At 44.8% G+C, this 21,114-nt stretch overlaps 1 protein-coding gene across 3 annotated transcripts in view; it reads right to left on the bottom strand.

Annotated features, from left to right (window-relative positions):
• Window positions 1–21,114, bottom strand: part of LOC120401555 (pleckstrin homology domain interacting protein) — a 341,061-nt gene that overhangs the window by 108,393 nt on the left and 211,554 nt on the right. For 2 of the 3 annotated variants that reach the window (XM_039531654.1, XM_039531655.1), the window contains exon 20: window positions 14,969–15,092. In XM_039531654.1, coding sequence (XP_039387588.1) covers window positions 14,969–15,092 — 124 coding nt within the window. The remainder of the gene's footprint in view (window positions 1–14,968; window positions 15,093–21,114) is intronic. The other variant, XM_039531656.1, reaches the window with a different exon arrangement.

Raw genomic sequence — 21,114 nt, 5'->3', positions numbered from 1 at the left:
CCTATGTTATGAAAGGAGACTCAAAGAGCTTGGCTTGTTTAGCCTAACCAAAAGAAGGTTGAGGGGGGACATGATTGCTCTTTATAAATATATCAGAGGGATAAATATTAGGGAGGGAGAGGAATTATTTAAGCTTAGTACCAATGTGGACACAAGAACAAATGGATATAAACTAAACACTAAGAAGTTTAGACTTAAAATTAGATGAAGGTTTCTAACCATTAGAGGAGTGAAATTCTGGAACAGCCTTCCAAGGGGAATAGTGGAGGCAAAAGACATATCTAGCTTTAAGACTAAGCTTGATAAGTTTATGGAGGGGATGGTATGATGGGATAGCCTAATTTTGGCACTTAATTTGGCAACTGATCTTTGATTATCAGCAGGTAAGTATGCCCAGTAGTCTGTGATGGGATGTTAGGTGAGGTGGGATCTGAGTTACTACAGAGAATTCTTTCCTGGGTGCTGGCTGGTGAGTCTTGCCCACATGCTCAGGGTTTAACTGATCACCATATTTGGGGTCGGGAAGGAATTTTCCTCCAGGGTAGATTGGCACAGGCCCTGGAGGTTTTTCGCCTTCCTCTGCAGCATGGGCATGGGTCACTTGCTGAAGGATTCTCTGCAGCTTGAGGTCTTCAAACCACAATTTGAGGACTTCAATAACTCAGACATAGGTTAGGGGGTTGTTACAGGAGTGGGTGGGTGAGATTCTGTGGCCTGCATTGTGCAGGAGGTCAGACTAGATGATCATAATGGTCCCTTCTGACCTTAAAGTCTATGAGTCTATGCTAGGGTTCAAAGCCCCAAAACAGAGAAATTTGTAGCAAGACTGATGAATGGGGACACTGAGGTAAGCATCATTCAAATCTACCGTCACCAAGGGGGAATTTAACATTTCCATCTTATATCTCAGCTTTCTCAGGAATGTGTTGAGATGCTTCAGGTCAAGCGTTGCCCTGCTCATCTCTAATTTCTTTTTGACCAGGAGCAAAAGGGAGTACACAAACCTTGTCGCCTCTCTATGGCTAGGACTGCTTCTATTGCCCCAATTTGCTGGAAATGAAAGATAGCTGACTGTATTTCCCCATTCTTCTTAGGGTCCATGGGACTGGGAGAAGGGATAAATCTGGAAGGAGGGAGACTGAGCAGATCCCTCTCTCTGGATAATCTCTATAACCCAATTGTCAGAGATGATTTAAGGCCAATGACCTGCAAACAGGAGGAGATGACCATTAATGCTCTAGTCCATACCAGACTACTTTGGCAGTGAGTCATGAGTCATGTTTAGGAGAACCAGATAGTCCTATGGATATCTCATCCCTGCACTGGCTGCCTCTGGATCTAGACCATTTTCCCCCTGGAGAAGCTAGTGAAAGAACCAATTTTTTTATTTAACGTATATAGTCCAGGACTAGTGATGGAGTGGAGGTGGTGTCTCTGATTTGTTTGTTCTGGCACCATGCATGGAATCTCTTTCATTTGTGGAGGCAGGTTGAGCATGTAGTTGACCATTTGCTGTTTAGCAAGACATCCTTCTCCTCTTCTGAGCAGGTCATCTCCTCACCTTGGAACCTTGGTGGAGCCATGCTCTCAGGTGGAGAATCTCCAGGTTCGGGTGCAAGATCTGGCATGTATCTTGTGACAGACCATGTGGAAGAATGTGCGGTGAACATACCGACATCTGCTTCAGGTATGGGAATCAAGTTTGTCTGTGCCATGTGAGAACTATCAAGATGACCCTGGATTGGTCGATCTTAATCTTTTGTATGAGCCTGGACAACAACGGGGTAGGAGGGAAAGCGTAAAGGAAAAGAGCATACCGTCTGAGGAGGAAGGCACCATCCATAAATCCTAGCCCCAACTCTGCTCTGAAACAAATGCTAGGTGTTCTGACTTATGGCAAATAGATCTATGGTGGGAAATCCCCATTGTCAGACTATCACTGAGGTATTTATTTACCACCAATGATTGTGGGAGAACTTTCGGCTTAATATGTCCGCTGTGGTGTACTGACATCCTGGTAGGTAGAAGGCTGATATGGTGATGTTGACCAGTTCCTCAGTCTTGATGCCTTGATGCAGAGCGAGTGTGACCTCGCTCCTCCCTGTTTGTTTATATAGCGACGTTGTCCATCAGGATCTGTATGGGTTTTGTTTTTGATCATGGGCAAAAAGTATACAGATGCGTTGTGAACTGCTCACAGTTCCAGTATGTTTATGTGCACTGCTGATTCCAGAGGAGACCACCTGCCCTATGCTGTGAGGTTGTTTAGATTGGTGAACCAGTCCAGTAAGGAGGATTGTGATTATCATTGTGGGGGGAAACTGTAGAAAGGGGACTCCTGCATATACATCATGTGAATGGGTCCATTGCTGTAGACAGTCCTTGACCTTTCATGGTATGTTGAGAGGCTTGCTCAAACTGTTTTTGTGTGCGACATACACTGTCCTGAGCCACCCTTGTAGGCAGTGCGTGTGTACTGTGGCATGTTTTATAACGTAGGTGGTTGCTGCATGTGGCCTAACAGCTAGAGGCAAGTCCAGGCAGATGTTTGTGAACTGTTTGCCATAGTTTTGATCAGATTCACTCTGGGTTTAGAAATAATGGGAATAAAATCCCTTCCCTCTGTGTTATACCAGTACTGATTCTACTGCACCCAATTGCAGGAGATGGTCTACTTCCTGTCTCAGAAGGTGCTTGTGAGAGGAGTCCCTGAGGGGGGACTGGGTGGGGGGATATGGGGGTGAACTGGATAGAATAATCAGTGGTGATAATTTCCAGCACCCATTTGTCAGAAGTAATAATTTGCCATGCTGGGTAGAATGGTGTCAAATGATCGCTAAAGGGATGGTTGGTAGAAAGTTTTAGAAACAGGAGTTGGGGGAAGTCTCTCGGGCCCTTGACCAAACCCGCAAATGTGATGTTTCGATACAGGTTGTTGCGACATAGGAGGCTGAGATGGGAGTGGCCTACATCTTGTGGGTCTCTGCTTCTGCCTCTGGGTATTGTATTTCCTCTGTGGATGTGCGTAAGACACCGTCTTGAGCATTGTGATGGATAACATCTGCCTTGTTTTTATGCAGGTGTGTAGATGCTTAAAGACCGAAGAGTCACTCTAGAGCCTTTCAACATGTGGAGGGACTCATCAGTCTTATCTTCAAATAACTTTGGACCTTCAAAGGGGAGATCCTCTATGGTGGATTGCACCTCCTTTGGGAATCCAGACATGTAGAGCCAAAAGGCCCATCACATCACTATGGAGATTGCAATGGATCTTGCCGCCGTATCTGCTGAGTTTAAGGATGCCTGCAGAGCTGTTCTTGCCAGAAGATGGCCTTCAGAGATAACTGAGCTAAATGCTCTTCTTTGTCTTCAGGGATGAAGCCAATAAATTCTGACAGTTTGGAGTAATTTGCGTGATTATTTTTGCCATCAAGGCTTCATAGCTGGCTATTCTGAACTGCAACGTTGCTGATGAATAGGGCTTGTTATGAAAAATATCCAGTATTTCCCACTCTTTACCATACAGGGTGGTCCTCAATTGGTGTTGCTTGCCCTGCTCGTTGACCACCTCTACCACCAATGAGTTTGGCTGGGGGTGTAAAAATAAAAATTCTAGATCCTTCAATGGGATGTAATACTGCCTATCTGACCTTTTACAAGTAAGGGGGTTTGTTGCAAGTGTCTACCAAATGGTCTTGGCGGGAGCCATGAGTGCCTCATTTATGGGAAGGGCAATTTTGGAGACATTAGTGGAGACATCCATGGATGTCCATTACCACCCCTGGAAGCCGGCTCTGGAATAGTGTCCTGGCTGTTCATGTAGAGCTGGTCTGATGATTCCCTGGATGGGTGAAGAGTGTCGTGAGGAACAAACATCTCCCTCCTCATTGTCCTCCTCGATTAAAAAAAAGGAGGGGCAGATCTGTTTTTTTGGCGTCAGTGCTGAATGTACTGATACTGTATCGATATTGAGAAGAAGTGATTCCGGTGCTGCAGTATCTAATAAGTCCTTATGTCGGAGAAACTGCTGTGTACCAAGAGATCTCAGCACTGAAGATGGCATCTGCAGGAATTGTTGTGGTACTGGGAGTGGTTGCAATGCTGGAAAGATAGGTGCTGAGGGTGCCTATACTAAAGGAGGTAAAGTAGACGTCGTTACCGGTGTCTCTGTGCTACGCACCAGAGAGCCATAAGATGGCGCCGTAAGCTGAGGCGCTGCAGAGGTGCTGGGTACCGAGTGTTTCGCTGCCGCAGTCCATGCTGTGGTAGAAGGGGCAATCTTGTCTTTGCCTCCTTCTGAGAGTTTGCCCACTTAGGACCTTTGGCATTAGCAGTACCAGGGGTACCAGACAATCTTGCCAACTCATAGGTACTTAGCCGTGGCATGGTTAGTACTGATGATATGAAGGGAATCAGAGAACACTTCTTTTTTGAGGCTCCCTTTGTAGGAAAAGTGGTAGATCTCTTCTTTGCCCTTTTTCTGGGAGACAGGTCCCTCCTGTGCAGAGTCGGTGAGGGAGGCCTGGGGAAGCCAAGGTGGGCGACCGGGAGGAGTTCGTGGTCCTGGGTCGAAGGCCAGGAGGAGAGATTTCTCCATAAGGATTAGTTTAAGTTTAAGGTCCCTTGCTTTCCTGGCACAGGCCTTAAGGTTGTGGCAATGGGAGCACTTCTGAGGTAGATGCATTTCCCCCAATGAGCGGACACACTGGGAATGTCCATCAGAGACTGGAATTGCCTCTCAGCAGGAGAGGCAACGTTTAAAGCCAGAGACCCGTGCATTCTCGGATGAAAAGGTAAAATTAAAACTAATTTTTTTTTTAAACAGGGAGAAAAACAAAGGAAAAAGGATAGGAAAGCAATTCTTACTACTACACTATACTGCTAATCCAATAACTAAAGGTAAGTCGTGCAGAGACACTGCCAGAGTTCTGACTTGGACCAAGGACAGCTGAGAAGGAACTGAAGGGAGGGTTGGCCGCACAGCGCTAGTTAACCACTGCTACAGGCGCGAGATGGGGAAAACAGAGCGCATGTGCAGCCCAACCGGGTACTGCTGTCGAAATTCTCCAACTAGACATTAAAAGATGTATAATCACCTGAAGCGGAGCATCCACAGGGACATCACTCAAAGAAAAGCCCAACAGTTTCATGGAAGTTCAGAAAGCTGGAGGTATGAATAACCTTACACCCCCAATGAATTATTTGAACCAGTAAGCTTTAATTAAGAACCTTCCTTGATGTTACTCCTCAAGACACTGACATATGATTGAAAAAAATCAATTTGAAGTGCAGCTCTATTTGAAAAGGGACAAAAATGGCACTATGGGGTTCTATATTTATTGGGTCTTACTAATTCCATAAAAAATGTACTCATTTATAGGTAAAAAGAGATTTATTCTAATTGTGTAGACCAGGGGTCTTAAACTCAAATGATCACGAGGGCCACATGAGGACTACTGCATTGACCCGAGGACCGCATCACTGACACCCTACTTGCTGCCTCTGGCCCCGCCCCCACTCCACCCCTTCCGTGGGGCCCCGCCCCTGCACCGTCTCTTCTCCACCTCCTCCCTGCTACTCCCCCCTCCCTCCTGGAAAGTGCTAAGCACCAACAACAGCTGTTTGGCAGCTTGGCAGTGGGAAGCGTATGGAGGTATAAAATATAGTATGCTATTAAAAGTCAATTTATTAACTTTTTTATTAACTTCTTTAACTGTAATGTAAAAAGTCAGTGCTAAATTTGACAGTCATTTCATTTTTGGCCACTTAGCTGGCAGCATTTTGCATCAAACAGAGCATCAGTATTAGGTTTGATATCCTGAGATGAAACCAATCTCAGTGTTGGTTTCAAATGTTCATCAGTGAGCCTCGGGGTATTGGAGAGACTCAGGACTAGGGCAGGGGAAGGGCAGCCCACCCTGGCACTAGTGGAGGGGGGGCACTAGGACCTGTGGCAGCAGGTGATGCCGGAAGCCAGCAGAGCCAAGCGGAGACAGCATGAGCTGCAGGCTCCGGGCGGTGAAGGGGCAGTAAGTGAGGCTGGGGGACATTTGAGGGAGGCATGTGGAGGTGGCATGCGGGGCCGGGGGAGAGACCCAGCCCCAAACATTAGTGAGCAGCGGGCGGGGAGCTTAGCTGCCAATAAAATAACTCGGGGGAGGGTGAGGGGAGTTTGACAGCGACAGGAACTAACTGTAGGGGGGCATGCAGGGAGCTTGGCAGGCCGCAGGGAAAAGCTCTGCAGGCCGCATGAAGCCCCTGGCATAGACTGAGTAGACTGTTGGTTCTTCATCAGTTGAGACTGAGACAACACGTCTTCTAATCTTCTCTCGCTCTGGCTATCCTTCGCCATGCTTGTCAATATCTCCTTGTTAGGAAACCATCCCACCTCTCTGGAGGCTGACCGCGTGGCTGTTTCTGTTCTCACGGATACCACTTGGATATAGCTGCAGTCCATCTGTTGTCGCTGAGTCAGGCCACATGTCCCGCTCACCACATTTTGCTGAGCCTGCTTTCAACAACGTCTCGCACTCCAGACTGATGCATAACTATTTTGTTGGGGATGTGACTGCGGAGCAAAATGCCCAAAAATGTTCGTTCCATCACCTTGCTGTCAGTTGATGTTCCTCAGTCTTTGTCAGTGACCATGTTTCATTGCCATATAACATCATTGGAAGCATGGTCAAGTTGAAAAGGTTTGCACAAGTTGTTTTGCTCATCTTTCCTTGGAGGATGTCCTTGACGTCACTGAATGCACACCATCCAGCTTTTTTTCTGTGTGACAGTTCGCGTTTCTGATCATGGCGCATGTTGACTTCCTGGCCCAAATAAATGTATTCATCAACCTCTTGGATCTGCTCTCCTCCAAGAGTTATTTAGGTTCTTGGCAGAACACCTGATCTCACGTATTTCGTTTTTGACTAATTAATTTTTAATCCAACTTGACTACTTTTTGCGTTCAGTTATTTAAGCATTCTCTCAGGCTGGGCTGTATTTTCGCTATCAGCACTATATCATCTGCAAACCTGAGATGGTTTAGCCACTTGTCATTGATATTAATCCCACCTTTCAAGTCTGCTCGTCGAAAAACCAATTCAAAAGGCAGGTTGTGAATAATTTTGGTGAAACTGGATATCCTTGTTTCAGACCTCTCTCAATGGGGATCCAGAGGGGAGTATCAAACAGCGATATGTCCGTGCTGCAGCCAGAATTCGCTTCCTTTAGTAATGTGATATATTTCGCACTGATGCCCTGTTTTGAAAGAGCTTCAAGGATGGCGTTAGTCTCTATGCTGTCGAACGCCTTCTCATAGTCCATGAAGGCAATGCACAAAGGGAATTTATATTCCCCTGAATGCTCTAGTAGTTGGCTTAGAGTGAAGAGGTGGTCTATCATGCTATAATTCCTTCGAAAGCTGGCCTGCTCTCTAGGTTGGTGTTTATCCAGGTTTCGCGATAGTCGCTTTGTTATTATTTTAGTGAACAATTTATAGATATGTGAAAGCAGGCAGATCGGGCGATAGGTCTTCAGATTTTCTCAATCACCTTTCTTATGCAACAAGATGGTATTGGACTCTTTCCAACTGGATGGTATCTTCTGGATTTCCAGGTAGCAGCTGAACCTTTGGGCGAGAGCTTTACCAAGTTCCTGACCTCCCGCCTTAAGAACTTCTGCTGTCAGACTGTCCTTACCTGGTGCCTTCCCCTCTTTCATTTGATGGACTGTGTGGCAGACTTCGCTAATGAGAACCAGGAGTATGTGTTCATCCGTTTGCTGAATTGATGGCATTGGGACGTCTATACGGGATGCAAACAGCTGGATATAGTAATCCCTATCTTCTAATTGATAACTGTTAAAAATCATCCTGGACTCTGCAAGTCAAGCTGTATTCTTTCCTTGGCATACTTCATTAACAGTATTAAATATTCTTCAGGTTAAATGCAACTCCATTAGCCCTTCAGAGGAATCATGTATATGCATTTCTATATATTAACCAGATCAAAAGGAGAACAATATTATCTAACTTTAATATGGGTATGTCTATTTCATTTCCAGTCAAGCTGCAGATTTCATTGAAGGAGAACATGTATGATAATGATGCTAGGCCTCTTTCTATTAGACCAAATTCAAAACCAAAATACAAATAGATAGGGGTAAGATTTGGTGTTCCCTCAGTTCTGACAAGGAGTGACGATGGAACTCTTTGGGCTACAGGTATGCTGGTATAATTTCCCTATGTGAACACACTATTCTGGAATAATTACTCCACTTTGCAAGTAATTTCTCTATGTACACAAGCCCTATGACTATATTTGTATTTAGATTCCTTTGCATTATGGCCTTTCCCCATACCAATTTTATTAGTGTTTCTTTGTGAAATATTTTATGTTGTAACCCAAAACGTTAAATACAAACTTACCTGGATCCTCCTCTTTCATAGCCTCTGAAATATTTGTTGAAAAACAAAATATTTTAAAAATGTTACCCCCACCTCTTCATTATTTTAATGCATTTTTATAATGCGAATAGGTGCTTCAGAAAAGAGAAGAAGGAAAGCATGTTTTAAATCTATTTTTGTACTGTTTATTTTTTCTCTTGACTAGTTCTATTTTTTTTTCTATTTAAGTCTTCTTAAATATTCGTAGCGTATAGAACAACTTGCTTTGTTTAAAGTACAAATACTGTGCACTAGTGCATATACTTTGGGAATATCTAGTGGTGAGAACTTCGGCTGAAAGCGACAGTATCTTCTAGAAATTTATGACATTTAAGTTCGTATATCAGCAGTTTACCAGTTACCTGCTCTGCCATCTCCTGCACCTTGAGCCCCAAGTTCTCAGCCATGCACTGGAGAAGGGCTTGATGCTCCTTAAAGTCATCTGGTGGTCTAGCTCTGGAAAGGTTCCACAACTGCCTCATCTAGGGATGATGAGGAAGACTGGACCGCTGGTGGAGGTGCTGGGGTCTCGACCACCATGAGAGAAGGAGACTAAGGGGTGGGCATAGGTTCCTCCATCCCAACCTCAGAATGGGCTTCTGGTACCGGGACCAGTGCAGGTGGGGCCGCCAACCATTGCTCCAATGGTCACCGAGATGTGCTGTGAAAGAGGCATTGTCACAATCGGTACAACCCACGCACTCCAATAAAGCCAGTGCATTGGCCACTGGCTGTGCTGCCTCTGCAGTGCCACAGATGGCAGAGCGGGCTCCGGTATTCAATCACAACGATGGGACCTAGGCGATGGGCTGAACTGGCCCTCCATATCAGAAGAACCACCTTCCGACGACCAGGGAGGAGCCGTCGATGCCAGAGTTTGCTGGAGAGGGTCCAGAGAAGAGCAACAAGAATGATTAAAGGTCTTGAGAACATGACCTATGAAGGAAGGCTGAAAAAATTGGTTTCAGAATAGCAGCTATGTTAGCCTGTATATATCTTCTTACTGTATTTTCCACTGCATGCATCCGATGAAGTGGGCTATAGCCCACGAAAGCTTATGCTCAAATAAATGTGTTAGTCTCTAAGGTGCCACAAGTACTCCTGTTCTTTTTTTGAAAGAATTAGGTTTGTTTAGTTTGGAAAAGAGACGACTGAGAGGGGACATGATAGCAGTTTTCAGATATCTAAAAGGGTGTTATAAAGAGGAGGGAGAAAACTTGTTCACTTTAGCCTCTAAGGATAGAACAAGCAGCAATGGTTAAACAATGGAATAAATTGCCTAGGGAGGTTGTGGAATCTCCATCTTTGGAGATATTTAAGAGGTTAGATAAATGTCTATCCGGGATGGTCTAGACAGTATTTGGTCCTGCCATGAGGGCAGGGGACTGGACTCGATGACCTCTCAAGGTCCCTTCCAGTCCTAGAGTCTATGAATCTGTAACTGGTCATGGCTACCAGCAACTGCTGACTAGTGCTGAGATGAGGAATGTTTCCACTGCTCTGGCGATCAGGACTGATGCCTAGAGGACGACCGGCGTGGGAATGAACGGTGCTGTGCATAGTAGGGGGACCATCAACCCTGTGCCGGTGAGTAGTGCCAAGGGGATCTGTATGTCAGTCTGGCCGACAGATGATGCGACTGGGACCTGGCCCGGAATTCCCAACATGGTGGAGAAGATCAATGTCTTCTGTCCAGCGACCAGCAGTGTTTCCCTTTCCCCTGAGGTGTCTTAATGGTGGGCTTGTCCTCCTGGGGAGACTTAGCCGGGTCCTACTGCACCGAGGTCATCATTAGAGCACATGGAGACCTGAGCTCTCTCTGCACCTGAGGAGCCTGGGATGACAACAGTTAAGGCAGGGGTGTGGGTCCCATACCACTCCCAAGAGTCGGTGGCATACCTTTAAGAGGGCTGGGAGCACCAACTGGAAAGGCACAATCGCATGACTCCGGAGTAGCCTGGGGCCAGGCCTGGGTCCCTTGGAAGATGACCCCTAGACCTTCTTGCTGGGTACCAGGGAGCGCTTCTTGGCCTTCTTCAGCACCGGCGATGGCGAACGGTGCCATGAGCAGCTGGGTGCCAGCAGTGTGCTATGCACGGAGGCCAAGGCGCTTGGTGCATTCTGTCTGGATGGCTCGGAAGTCGGGTGGAGGGCAGACTTCATCAGGAGAGTCCTAAAGTGGATATCCCACTCCTTTTGAGTGCAGGGCCAAACGTTTTTGCAGATCTGGCACCGCTCCTTAACGTGTGACTCCCTCAAGCATTTAAGGAAGCTGCTATGGGGGTCACTCAGAGGCATAGGCCTGTTGCATTCCGAGCAGGACTTAAACCCAGGAGACTGGCAAAGTGCCCACTGGGACCCTAACTACTAACTAAAACACACTTATCAACTACTTACCACTATCAAATGCAAACTATGTACAAAGGCCCTAAGGCATGAAGTTCAAAAGGAGAAGCTGCTAGTTCTTGCTAAGCAAGAAAGGCACTCTGACTGACCACCACAGATGGTAAAAAGGAACTGAGAGGATAAAGGACCGGCGGTGCCTGAAATACCGCTGCATGAGTACAGCACTCCAGACATGCGTCTGACGAAGTGGGTATTCACCCATGAAAGCTTATGCTCCAATACTTCTGTTAGTCTATAAGGTGCCACAGGACTCTATGTCGCTTTTTACAGATCCAGACTAACATGGCTACCCCTCTGATACTTAGCACTCCAGAGGGTGCCACAGCCAGCCCTATGGGTACTGCTAAGGTACAAATATTTGATGGCCATGCACATGCGCACACCTAGAATGGAATCAACATGAGCAAGCACTCGAAGAAGAACTTATTTTATGTTTTAATCTAAACCAGTAAGTTTGGAGTGAAGCTCTTGGGAATCTTAGCACTGGGGCAGAGGCTGCTGAATTTCCTCTCCACGTTGAGGGAAGGGTGAACGCTATGAGTTTACACTGTACAGTTCCCTGTGTACTGCAAGATGGTATAATTTTGGGTTTATAGTCCAGTAGGGGGTGGGAGCTACCTGGGGAGCCAGGGATTATTTTGGCTGTAGCCTCTCTATTGTTGGTTCATGCAGTGGCTGGTCAGAAAGCCTGCATGTAACTGCAGCTGGGTGTGTGTCCCTACCTATGTGAATGCTGGTGGAAGTGTAGGACGGGGAGCGGGTCTGCAGCTTTCACAGCAGCATGGTGTGAGAGGGAGCCCATGCTGATGAGTCAGAGGGATCAATGGTACCCCAGTTCCAGGTGGCATCCTGGGGGAACCTGTCACAATTATCTCAACCACGCTGTCTCTCTAATAAGAGCCATTATAGAATAGTAACAAGACTTTTGAAAACGCATACAGTCTCAAATGAATCTTTCTTCGGAAGCTTGTCTTGTAACACACCTGAGACCTAATAATTTCAAAGCCCCTCAGCAATTATACCTACACTTCACTATCCTTGTTGCCAGCCTAGAATTTAGTAGAGCTAAGGATAGGAGCAGTTTGAGGGGAAGGAGGCATGAAAAGGATACCAACCTTCTTCTCAGAGATTCCATAAAACAATGAGTACCTCATTTTGGAGGGATTTACATAACTCTGAGAATACGACAGAGACAGATCATTTGCTTGATGTGAACTTCAGCATCACTACGGTGATTGTTGTGGATGTACATAAGTCATCAGCAACCTCCCTGTGAGTGGGGACCTTACCAGCTTACCTGGACAAGGGGAGGCCACCTGACCAATCCCTTAGCCTCATACTCATTGACATATCATAGTTACCTCAGATACTGAAATGAATGAAGGATAGGTGGATACCTGCAGCCCACTGTAACAGAGGGACTGAAGAAAGAGCAAAGGTCAATAGCACGAGCCAAGCTGGATTTCAAAGGGGACTGAACAAATATCAGGATAAAAAGAAATACAAAAACAGGATATGGATCCTTCTGATTCAAGGCAACCTCTAACTGAGGAACTTAAGAAGAAACTGACACACTACGCCCCATATTCTTCATAAAAATATTGTCATACTATGATTATAGCATATATAAGATGTATTTTATGCAAGATGAGTCTTGTGAGATATCATTGGAAAGGTTATGATTTTCTGAACATGATTATCATATTTGTATGCATTTATCATTTCTGTATCTGAAGTTAGGAATATTGACTATGTAACAATTACAAGTGGGTTTACACCTGGGGAACGCCCACCGGACAGAATGCAATCAATCTGGATGGGCCATTAGGGAGAACAATACGATTTTGAAGATGCTAATCTCCCACCTTCCTGAGAAGCTGCTTGGGATGCTACAACCACCTTTGACTCATGGCTGCTCTGACACTGCAAGGTCATGTAATTAATTCATCTGGTACTGGATTCCATGACAGAATACTAATTTGGGGGGGGGGGGGGAGAAGGCGTAGCACAGTGGAAAACAAAGGGATTCTGCCATATGTAAAACCCATTTAAGACAGGAGTGACTTAATCAGTGTTCATTTTTAACTGAATCTCCGTCAGGATGACTGCTGGAAACAGCTAAGAAATTAGGACAAAAGAGGGTGAGAAGAGCTGAGCCCAGGCTAGAAAAGGTGTTAACCAGTTTCTTTAGTGTCTTAAACTTACGTTGCGGTTTTTATTTGCTGGGTAATCTACTTTGATCTGCTTGCTATCCCTTATAATCACTTGCAATCTTGTGTAGTTAATAAAGTTGTTTCTATTTTCTCTAAAACCCGTTTGTGGAATTCATAACTGGGGGGCAAAAAAGCTGTGCATATCTTCCTCCACATTGAGGGAGGAGTCGAATTTCATGAGCTTACACTGTACAGTTCTCTGTGCAACGCAAGACAATACAATTTTGGGTTTGCACCCCAAAGGGTGTGTGCACTTGAGTGCTGAGCAATTGCCAACTGAATCTTCCCATGCAGAGCTAATTTCAGTTTTCTGTGTCTTTCTGCAGTTGGGTGTGTGTGCTGGAGGAGGCTTGAGGGCCTGGTTCAGCAGGATAATGTAAAGGAGCCCAGGCTGGTGGAATAGGCAGGTTTAGTGGCACCCCAGTATACCAGGTGACACCCCGAAGTGGGGAGTAACCCGTCACAGAAACATCCCTTTTGAAAAGGTTATTCCAAAATTGCCCACTATGAGGTTTCTTGCCTCTTCCTCTGAAGGCTTTAGTACTGATCACTGTGAGACAGAGAATACTGGACTAGATGGGCTACTGGTCTGCTCTGGAATGACAATGCTTGTGTTCCAATGCAACTTTGGATGACTATGGACTAATCACACCTCTGATGTGACCTGATGTGAATACAAGGACCAGCAGGAATCCTTTGACTGCTTTCTGAGTTGCTACTCAGCACTCAAGGAGCGGAAAGGGCCCCAGTGTTGTGACAGCCAAGCAAATTAAATGAAGCCTGTAAAAGGGGAACAAAAAGTTACCCCTCTAGTAAGGAAAGACATTCTGTAAAACTCTGATTTTGTGAGGATACTCCACTATTACCCTGGTAGGAAACAAAATAGGAGCATTCAAAACTACTAATTCCCTGTTTGGAGTTCTGATAAACCACTGATGGGCCCTTGCCTAGCTCTAACTACCTCCAAATCCCTACGGGACAGCACAATTTTTATTTCTCCAGACAAAGTGTTCCAGGACACTGAAAGTCTAGTTTAAAATGTCACACAGACCCTTCAAAAATACAAGCACCCCCCTTCAAGCTCTATTTCAAAAATATATATTTTTAACAGGCGTAAGGGGCCAGCAATGGTATGTCCCTAGTATGTATGGGTCTCAGACCACTATCCACCCCCACTCCCACAGTCCTGCTGCTGCTCATGTCTACTATGAAGGAATGTTTTGATATTGCCAGATGCATCAGACCTATATTTTAAAAAATCCCTCAAACAACTGCTCATGAGAGGAGGTACTATTATGGAAAATATTTTGTCACATTTAGTGTCCCTGTTTATATAGGGGATCTTACTGGAGGTTACTCTTGGCATAACTTTTAAACACAAAATTGTGATGTACATGTTAGACAAAGTTTTCTTCCACTTGTGCAACTCAAGCAATATGCACTCTTATTCATCTGTGACAACCTCAAACAGCAATACATGCCCTCATGACCAAGATGCATAATTACAGTAATTTCCACTTGACAGGACTTCCAGAAATACAACTCATTGCTTGTTAAGAACATTATACCAAAGTGACAGCTCTGCTATAGTTAAGACTAGATTTCTGTTTTAAGCACCTTAACTCTATTTCCTGGTTTTCACATCTCTGAGTTTTGCTGACATAGACATTCTGAAAGAGCAATAAGCTGTCACTGGACAATACTAACTCTGTGTTAAAGTTATTTGCCATTTAATAATATAACATGAATAGAGAGGTGCTCTCTCAATAGCTATAAATAAATAAAAACATAATATGCCTCGTTTCCTGTTTTAATTTAAACTGAAGTGAGAAGTTTAGAGACATCTGTGGGCTCAATGTACCAAAGTAAGTTTTATGGCAATTTCTGTAATAAAATATGGATGACTATTTACCTTAGAGAAAGAAGGTATTTTGTTCTCTCTTGGAGCATGACTTGTAATGTGCTTCTTTTTCTCTTCTGATCTATAAATCTTTATTTCTTCTTCTCCCTTTGCTGTTCTCCATTCCTCCTGTCTACTGGAAGAGAGAAATTAAGAAATGTTAATTTCAGAGTTTCCAGGCTTAGGCCAAAGTCCTATAGTCAGAGATCCTTTTCTTGATGATTTTTATGTGTGAAGTGGTATATGATGTTTATCACGTTCTTGTGTTAAACAATGGTTACTTACCGTATAGTAACTGCGGTTATTCAAGATGATGTTGTCAGCGTGGATCCCATTATAGATGCATGTGTCTCTCACTCGCACAAGCTTGGAATATTATTGATAGTAGTGTCTGGCAGGGCCACACAAACACCTTGTGCTTCCTTGAGGTCCCATGCAAGGGCACAGAGGGTGGAGCGGCCCTAACCCTTTCTCAGCTTCCTCAAAATTCAAAGCCAGTGATAGCTTAGGACCCCAAAGTGTGGGTGGAGGGTGGGTCATAGGGTCCACACTGACTATATCATCTATAAGAATCACAGTTACTGTAGGGTAAATAATGCTCTCTTCTTCGAGTATTTGTTAGTGTGGCTCCCACTGTAGGTGACTGACAGGCAGTATCCTCTTCAGTATGATAGGCATGAGGAATATCAACTGCATCGGTCAAACAGAGACTGGAGTACAGGTCTCCCAAAGTTTGCATTTGATCTAGAAGTAAGTCAAGTGTATGTTTGACAAATGTGAGTGGGCTGGCTCCACAAAGCAGCCTTGCAGATTTCAGATATTGGTATGTTCCAGAAACATGCTGAGGATGCTGCTTGAACTCTGGCAGAATGAGCCCTAACTGTCAGTCGGAGAGGAACATCAAGCAATTGGTAGCACAGTGAGAGACAGTTATCCATTTTGAAAGTCTTGGGGATGAGATGGCTTGACCTTTCGAGCAGCCATCTATAGCTACAAATAGACATGAAGATTGTCTGAAAGATTTGGTCCTGTCAACATAGTATGAAAGGCTCTAGATACATCCAAGGTGTGGAGTTTCTTCTCCCCTTGCATATAACATGGCTTTGCGAAGAACGCAGAGTAAATGATTGATTCAAATGGAATTCCGAAACCACCTTGGGGAAGAATTTTGCATGAGCTCTCCCTACCATTTTATCTCTATCAAATGAAATACATTAAGGTTCTGCCATGAGTACCTGAAGCTTGCTGACTTTTCTGTCTGAACTGGTGGTGACCAAGCATAATATTTTCAGAATAAGATAGTGGATGGAGCACTCCAAGAAGTGCTCAGAGGGGTGCTCCTTATGTCTGTGAAAGATGACACTGAGATCCCATGCTGGAGCAGGGACTCTGACCAACGTATAAGCATGTTTAAGAAATCTAGATACCACTGGTTAAGAGAAGATCCAAACCAACTGAATCAGCGCATGATACACCGAAATTGCTGCCAGATGAACCGTAAATCAAACTGAATGAGAGCCCTCAGTGCAGAATTGCAGTAAGTAGCGTTGTGATAGCTGGGCCTACAACTTTACTCTAATTATGAGCTCAACTGTAAAAAGTATGTAAAAGTTAACGAAATGTCACAATAACCTATAACAAATAAATGTTGATGGGAAAAAGTACAAAAGGGAGACAGACTGAATTAGTCTAAAGAAAAACGCCTACCACTATAACTCAAGGACTGTGTTGAAATCATGCTTGGTAAAAATAGAGATGTGGAACCAAAAATGAATGAACCAGATGAACATATGTTAGGCCTAACTGGTGGACAGATAACAAACCCATCATTCTCTTTTTAGGTCCTTAACAAAGAAGATTTTTGGAGGAAAAGATGGAAGCTACTAGAACGAGATTCACCATTATGGCTACCACCCCTAGCTACCATTTACTGAGATCTGCCCTTTGTCACCTTGATCTGGAGAAATGACCTAACCAGACCGAGCTAAACAGAGGGGGACTCAAATAACATTGCTTCCCCTACCAGCTCCAGCACTGGTCTAGAATCTTCCTCATCGGGTCTTGTGCTGGGTTTAAGCCATGTTGGGCTTCCCATATTGAGAAATTTTTTAATCTAGAGGAGTAAGTTTTCCTCTTGGATAGTTTCGTGCTCGGTGCCAGGATCATCTGAACGTGTGAGGAGAACTGCCTTTCCATGGCGTTCAGCTACATAACATAAGAACAGTCGTACTGGGTCAGACCAAAGGTCCACCTAGCCCAGTATCCTGTCTACTGACAGTGGCCAATGCCAGGTGCCCCAGAGGGAGTGAACCTAACAGGCAATGATCAAGTGATCTCTCTCCTGCCATCCATCTCCACCTCTGACAAACAGAGGCTAGGGACACCATTCCTTACCCATCCTGGCTAATAGCCATTTATGGACTTAACCACCATGAATTTATCCAGTTCTCTTTTAAATGCTGTTATAGTCCTAGCCTTCATAACCTCCTCAGGTAAGGAGTTCCACAAGTTGACTGTGCACTGCGTGAAGAAAAACTTACTTTTATTTGTTTTAAACCTGCTGCCTATTAATTTCATTTGGTGACCCCTAGTTCTTGTATTATGGGAATAAGTAAATAACTTTTCCTTATCCACTTTCTCAACATCACTCATGATTTTATATACCTCTATCATATCCCCTCTTAGTCTCCTCTTTTCCAAGCTGAAGAGTCCTAGCCTCTTTAATCTTTCCTCATATGGGACCCTCTCCAAACCCCTAATCATTTTAGTTGCCCTTTTCTGAACCTTTTCTAGTGCCAGTATATCTTTTTTAAGATGAGGAGACCACATCTGTACGCAGTATTCGAGATGTGGGCGTACCATCGATTTATATAAGGGCAATAATATATTCTCAGTCTTATTCTCTATCCCCTTTTTAATGATTCCTAACATCTTGTTTGCTTTTTTGACCGCCTCTGCACACTGCGTGGACATCTTCAGAGAACTATCCACGATCACTCCAATTAATTCCAAACCTCCTCTAGTGACACTTCAATCTGTGACAGTTCCTCAGATTTGTCACCTACAAAAGCCAGCTCAGGTTTGGGAATCTCCCTAACATCCTCAGCCGTGAAGACTGAAGCAAAGAATCCATTTAGTTTCTCCACGATGACTTTATCGTCTTTAAGTGCTCCTTTTCTATCTCGATCATCAAGGGACCACACTGGTTGTTTAGCAGGCTTCCTGCTTCTGATGTACTTAAAAAACATTTTGTTATCACCTTTGGAGTTTTTGGCTAGCCGTTCTTCAAACTCCTCTTTAGAATCATAGAATCTCAGGGTTGGAAGGGACCTCAGGAGGTCATCTAGTCCAACCCCCTGCTCAAAGCAGGACCAAACCCAACTAAATCATCCCAGCCAGGGCTTTGTCAAGCCTGACCTTAAAAACCTCTAAGGAAGGAGATTCCATCACCTCCCTAGGTAACCCATTCCAGTTCTTCACCACCCTACTAGTGAAAAAGTTTTTCCTAATATCCAACCTAAACCTCCCCCTCTGCAACTTGAGACCATTACTCCTTGTTCTGTCATCTGCTACCACTGAGAACAGTCTAGATCCATCCTCTTTGGAACCCCCTTTCAGGTAGTTGAAAGCAGCTATCAAATCCCCCCTCCTTCTCTTCTGCAGACTAAACAATCTCAGTTCCCTCAGCCTCTCCTCATAAGTCATGTGCTCCAGCCCCCTAATCATTTTTGTTGCCCTCCGCTGGACTCTCTCCAATTTTTCCACATTCTTTTTGTAGTGTGGGGCCCAAAACTGGACACAGTACTCCAAATGAGGCCTCACCAGTGCTGAGTAGAGGGGAATAATCACATCCCTCAATCTGCTGGAAATGCCCCTACTTATACAACCCAAAATGCCATTAGCCTTCTTGGCAACAAGGGCACACTCTTGACTCATATTCAGCTTTTCGTCCACTGTAACCCCTAGGTCCTTTTCTGCAGAACTGCTGCCCAGCCATTTGATCCCTAGTCTGTAGCAGTGCATGGGATTCTTCCGTCCTAAATGCAGGACTCTGCACTTGTCCTTGTTGAACCTCATCATATTTCTTTTGGCCCAATCCTCTAATTTGTCTAGGTCCCTCTCTAACCTATCCCTACCCTCCAGCGTATCAACCACTCCTCCCAGTTTAGTGTCATCTGCAAACTTGCTAAGGGTGCAGTCCACACCATCCTCCAGATCATTAATGAAGATATTGAATAAAACCGGCCCCAGCACCGACCCTTGGGGCACTCCACTTGATACCGGCTGCCAACTAGACATGGAACCATTGATCACTACCCGTCGAGCCCGACCATCTATCCAGTTTTCTATCCACCTCACCGTCCATTCATCCAGCCCAGACTTCTTTAACTTGCTGGCAAGAATACTGTGGGAGACTGTATCAAAAGCTTTGCTAAAGTCCAGAAATAGCACATCCACTGCTTTCCCCTCATCCACAGAGCCGGTTATCTCATCATAGAAGGCAATTAGATTAGTCAGGCATGACTTGCCCTTGGTGAATCCATGCTGACTGTTCCTGATCACTTTCTCCTCCTTTAAGTGGTTCAGAATTGATTCCTTGAGGACCTGTTCCATGATTTTTCAAGGGACTGAGGTGAGACTGACTGGCCTATAGTTCCCTGGATCTTCCTTCTTCCCTTTTTTAAAGATGGGCACTACATTAGCCTTTTTCCAGTCATCCGGGACCTCCCCCGATCGCCATGATTTTTCAAAGATAATGGCCAATGGCTCTGCAATCTCATCGGCCAACTCCTTTAGCACCCTCGGATGCAGTGCATCCGACCCCATGGACTTGTGCTCGTCCAGCTTTCCTAAATAGTCCCGAACTACTTCTTTCTCCACAGAGAGCTGGTCACCTCCTCCCCATACTGTGCTGCAGAGTGCAGCTGTCTGGGAGCTGACCTTGTCTGTGAAGACAGAGGCAAAAAAAGCCTTGAGTACACTAGCTTTCTCCACATCCTCTGTCACTAGGTTCCCTCCCTCATTCAGCAAGGGGCCCACACTTTCCTTGACTTTCTTCTTGTTGCTAACATACCTGAAGAAACCCTTCTTGTTACTCCTAACATCTTCGGCTAGCTGCAACTCCAAGTGTGATTTGGCCTTCCTAATTTCACTCCTGCATGCCTGAGCAATACTTTTATACTCCTCCCTGGTTATTTGTCCAATCTTCCACTTCTTATAAGCTGTTTTTTTGTGTTTAAGACGAGCAAGGATTTCACTGTTGAGCCAAGCTGGTCGCCTGCCATATTTACTTTTCTTCCTACACATCGGGATGGTTTGTTCCTGCAACCTCAATAAGGTTTCTTTAAAATACAGCCAGCTTTCCTCGACTCCTTTCCCCATCATGTTATTCTCCCAGGGGACCTTGCCCATCAGTTCCCTGAGGGAGTCGAAGTCTGCTTTTCTGAAGTCCAGGGTCTCTGTTCTACTGCTCTCCTTTCTTCCTTGTGTCAGGATCCTGAACTCGACCATCTCATGGTCACTGCCTCCCAGGTTCCCATCCACTATTGCTTCCTCTACTATTTAGCTTTTCTTATTACACTCTTGCACTTAATTTGGCAGTGTTTATGCTCCTTTCTATTTGCCTCACTAGGATTTGACTTCCACTTTTTAAAGGAAGTCTTTTTATCTCTCACTGCTTCTTTTACATGGTTGTTAAGCCACGGTGGCTCTTTTTTAGTTCTTTTACTGTGTTTCTTAATTTGGGGTATACACTGAAGTTGGGCCTCTATTATGGTGTCTTTAAAAAGCGCCCATGCAGCTTGCAGGGATTTCACTTTAGTCACTGTACCTTTTAACTTTTGTTTAACTAACACCCTCATTTTTGCATAGTTCCCCCTTTTGAAATTAAATGCCACAGTGTTGGGCTGTTGAGATGTTCTTCCCACCACAGGGATGTTGAGTGCTATTGTATTATGGTCACTATTTCCAAGCGGTCCTGCTATAGTTACCTCTAGGATCAGCTCCTGTGCTCCACTCAGGATTAAATCTAGAGTTACCTCTCCCCTTGTGGGTTCCTGTACCAGCTGCTCCATGAAGCAGTCATTTAAAGTATCGAGAAATTTTATCTCTGCATTTTGTCCTGAAGTGAAATGTTTCCAGTCAATGTGGGGATAATT

The sequence above is a fragment of the Mauremys reevesii genome, linkage group 3 (assembly GCF_016161935.1).
Source record: "Mauremys reevesii isolate NIE-2019 linkage group 3, ASM1616193v1, whole genome shotgun sequence".
Lineage (NCBI taxonomy): Eukaryota > Metazoa > Chordata > Testudines > Geoemydidae > Mauremys > Mauremys reevesii.
Note: the sequence above shows the minus strand (reverse complement) of the source record. Positions and strands in the feature narration are given on the sequence as shown.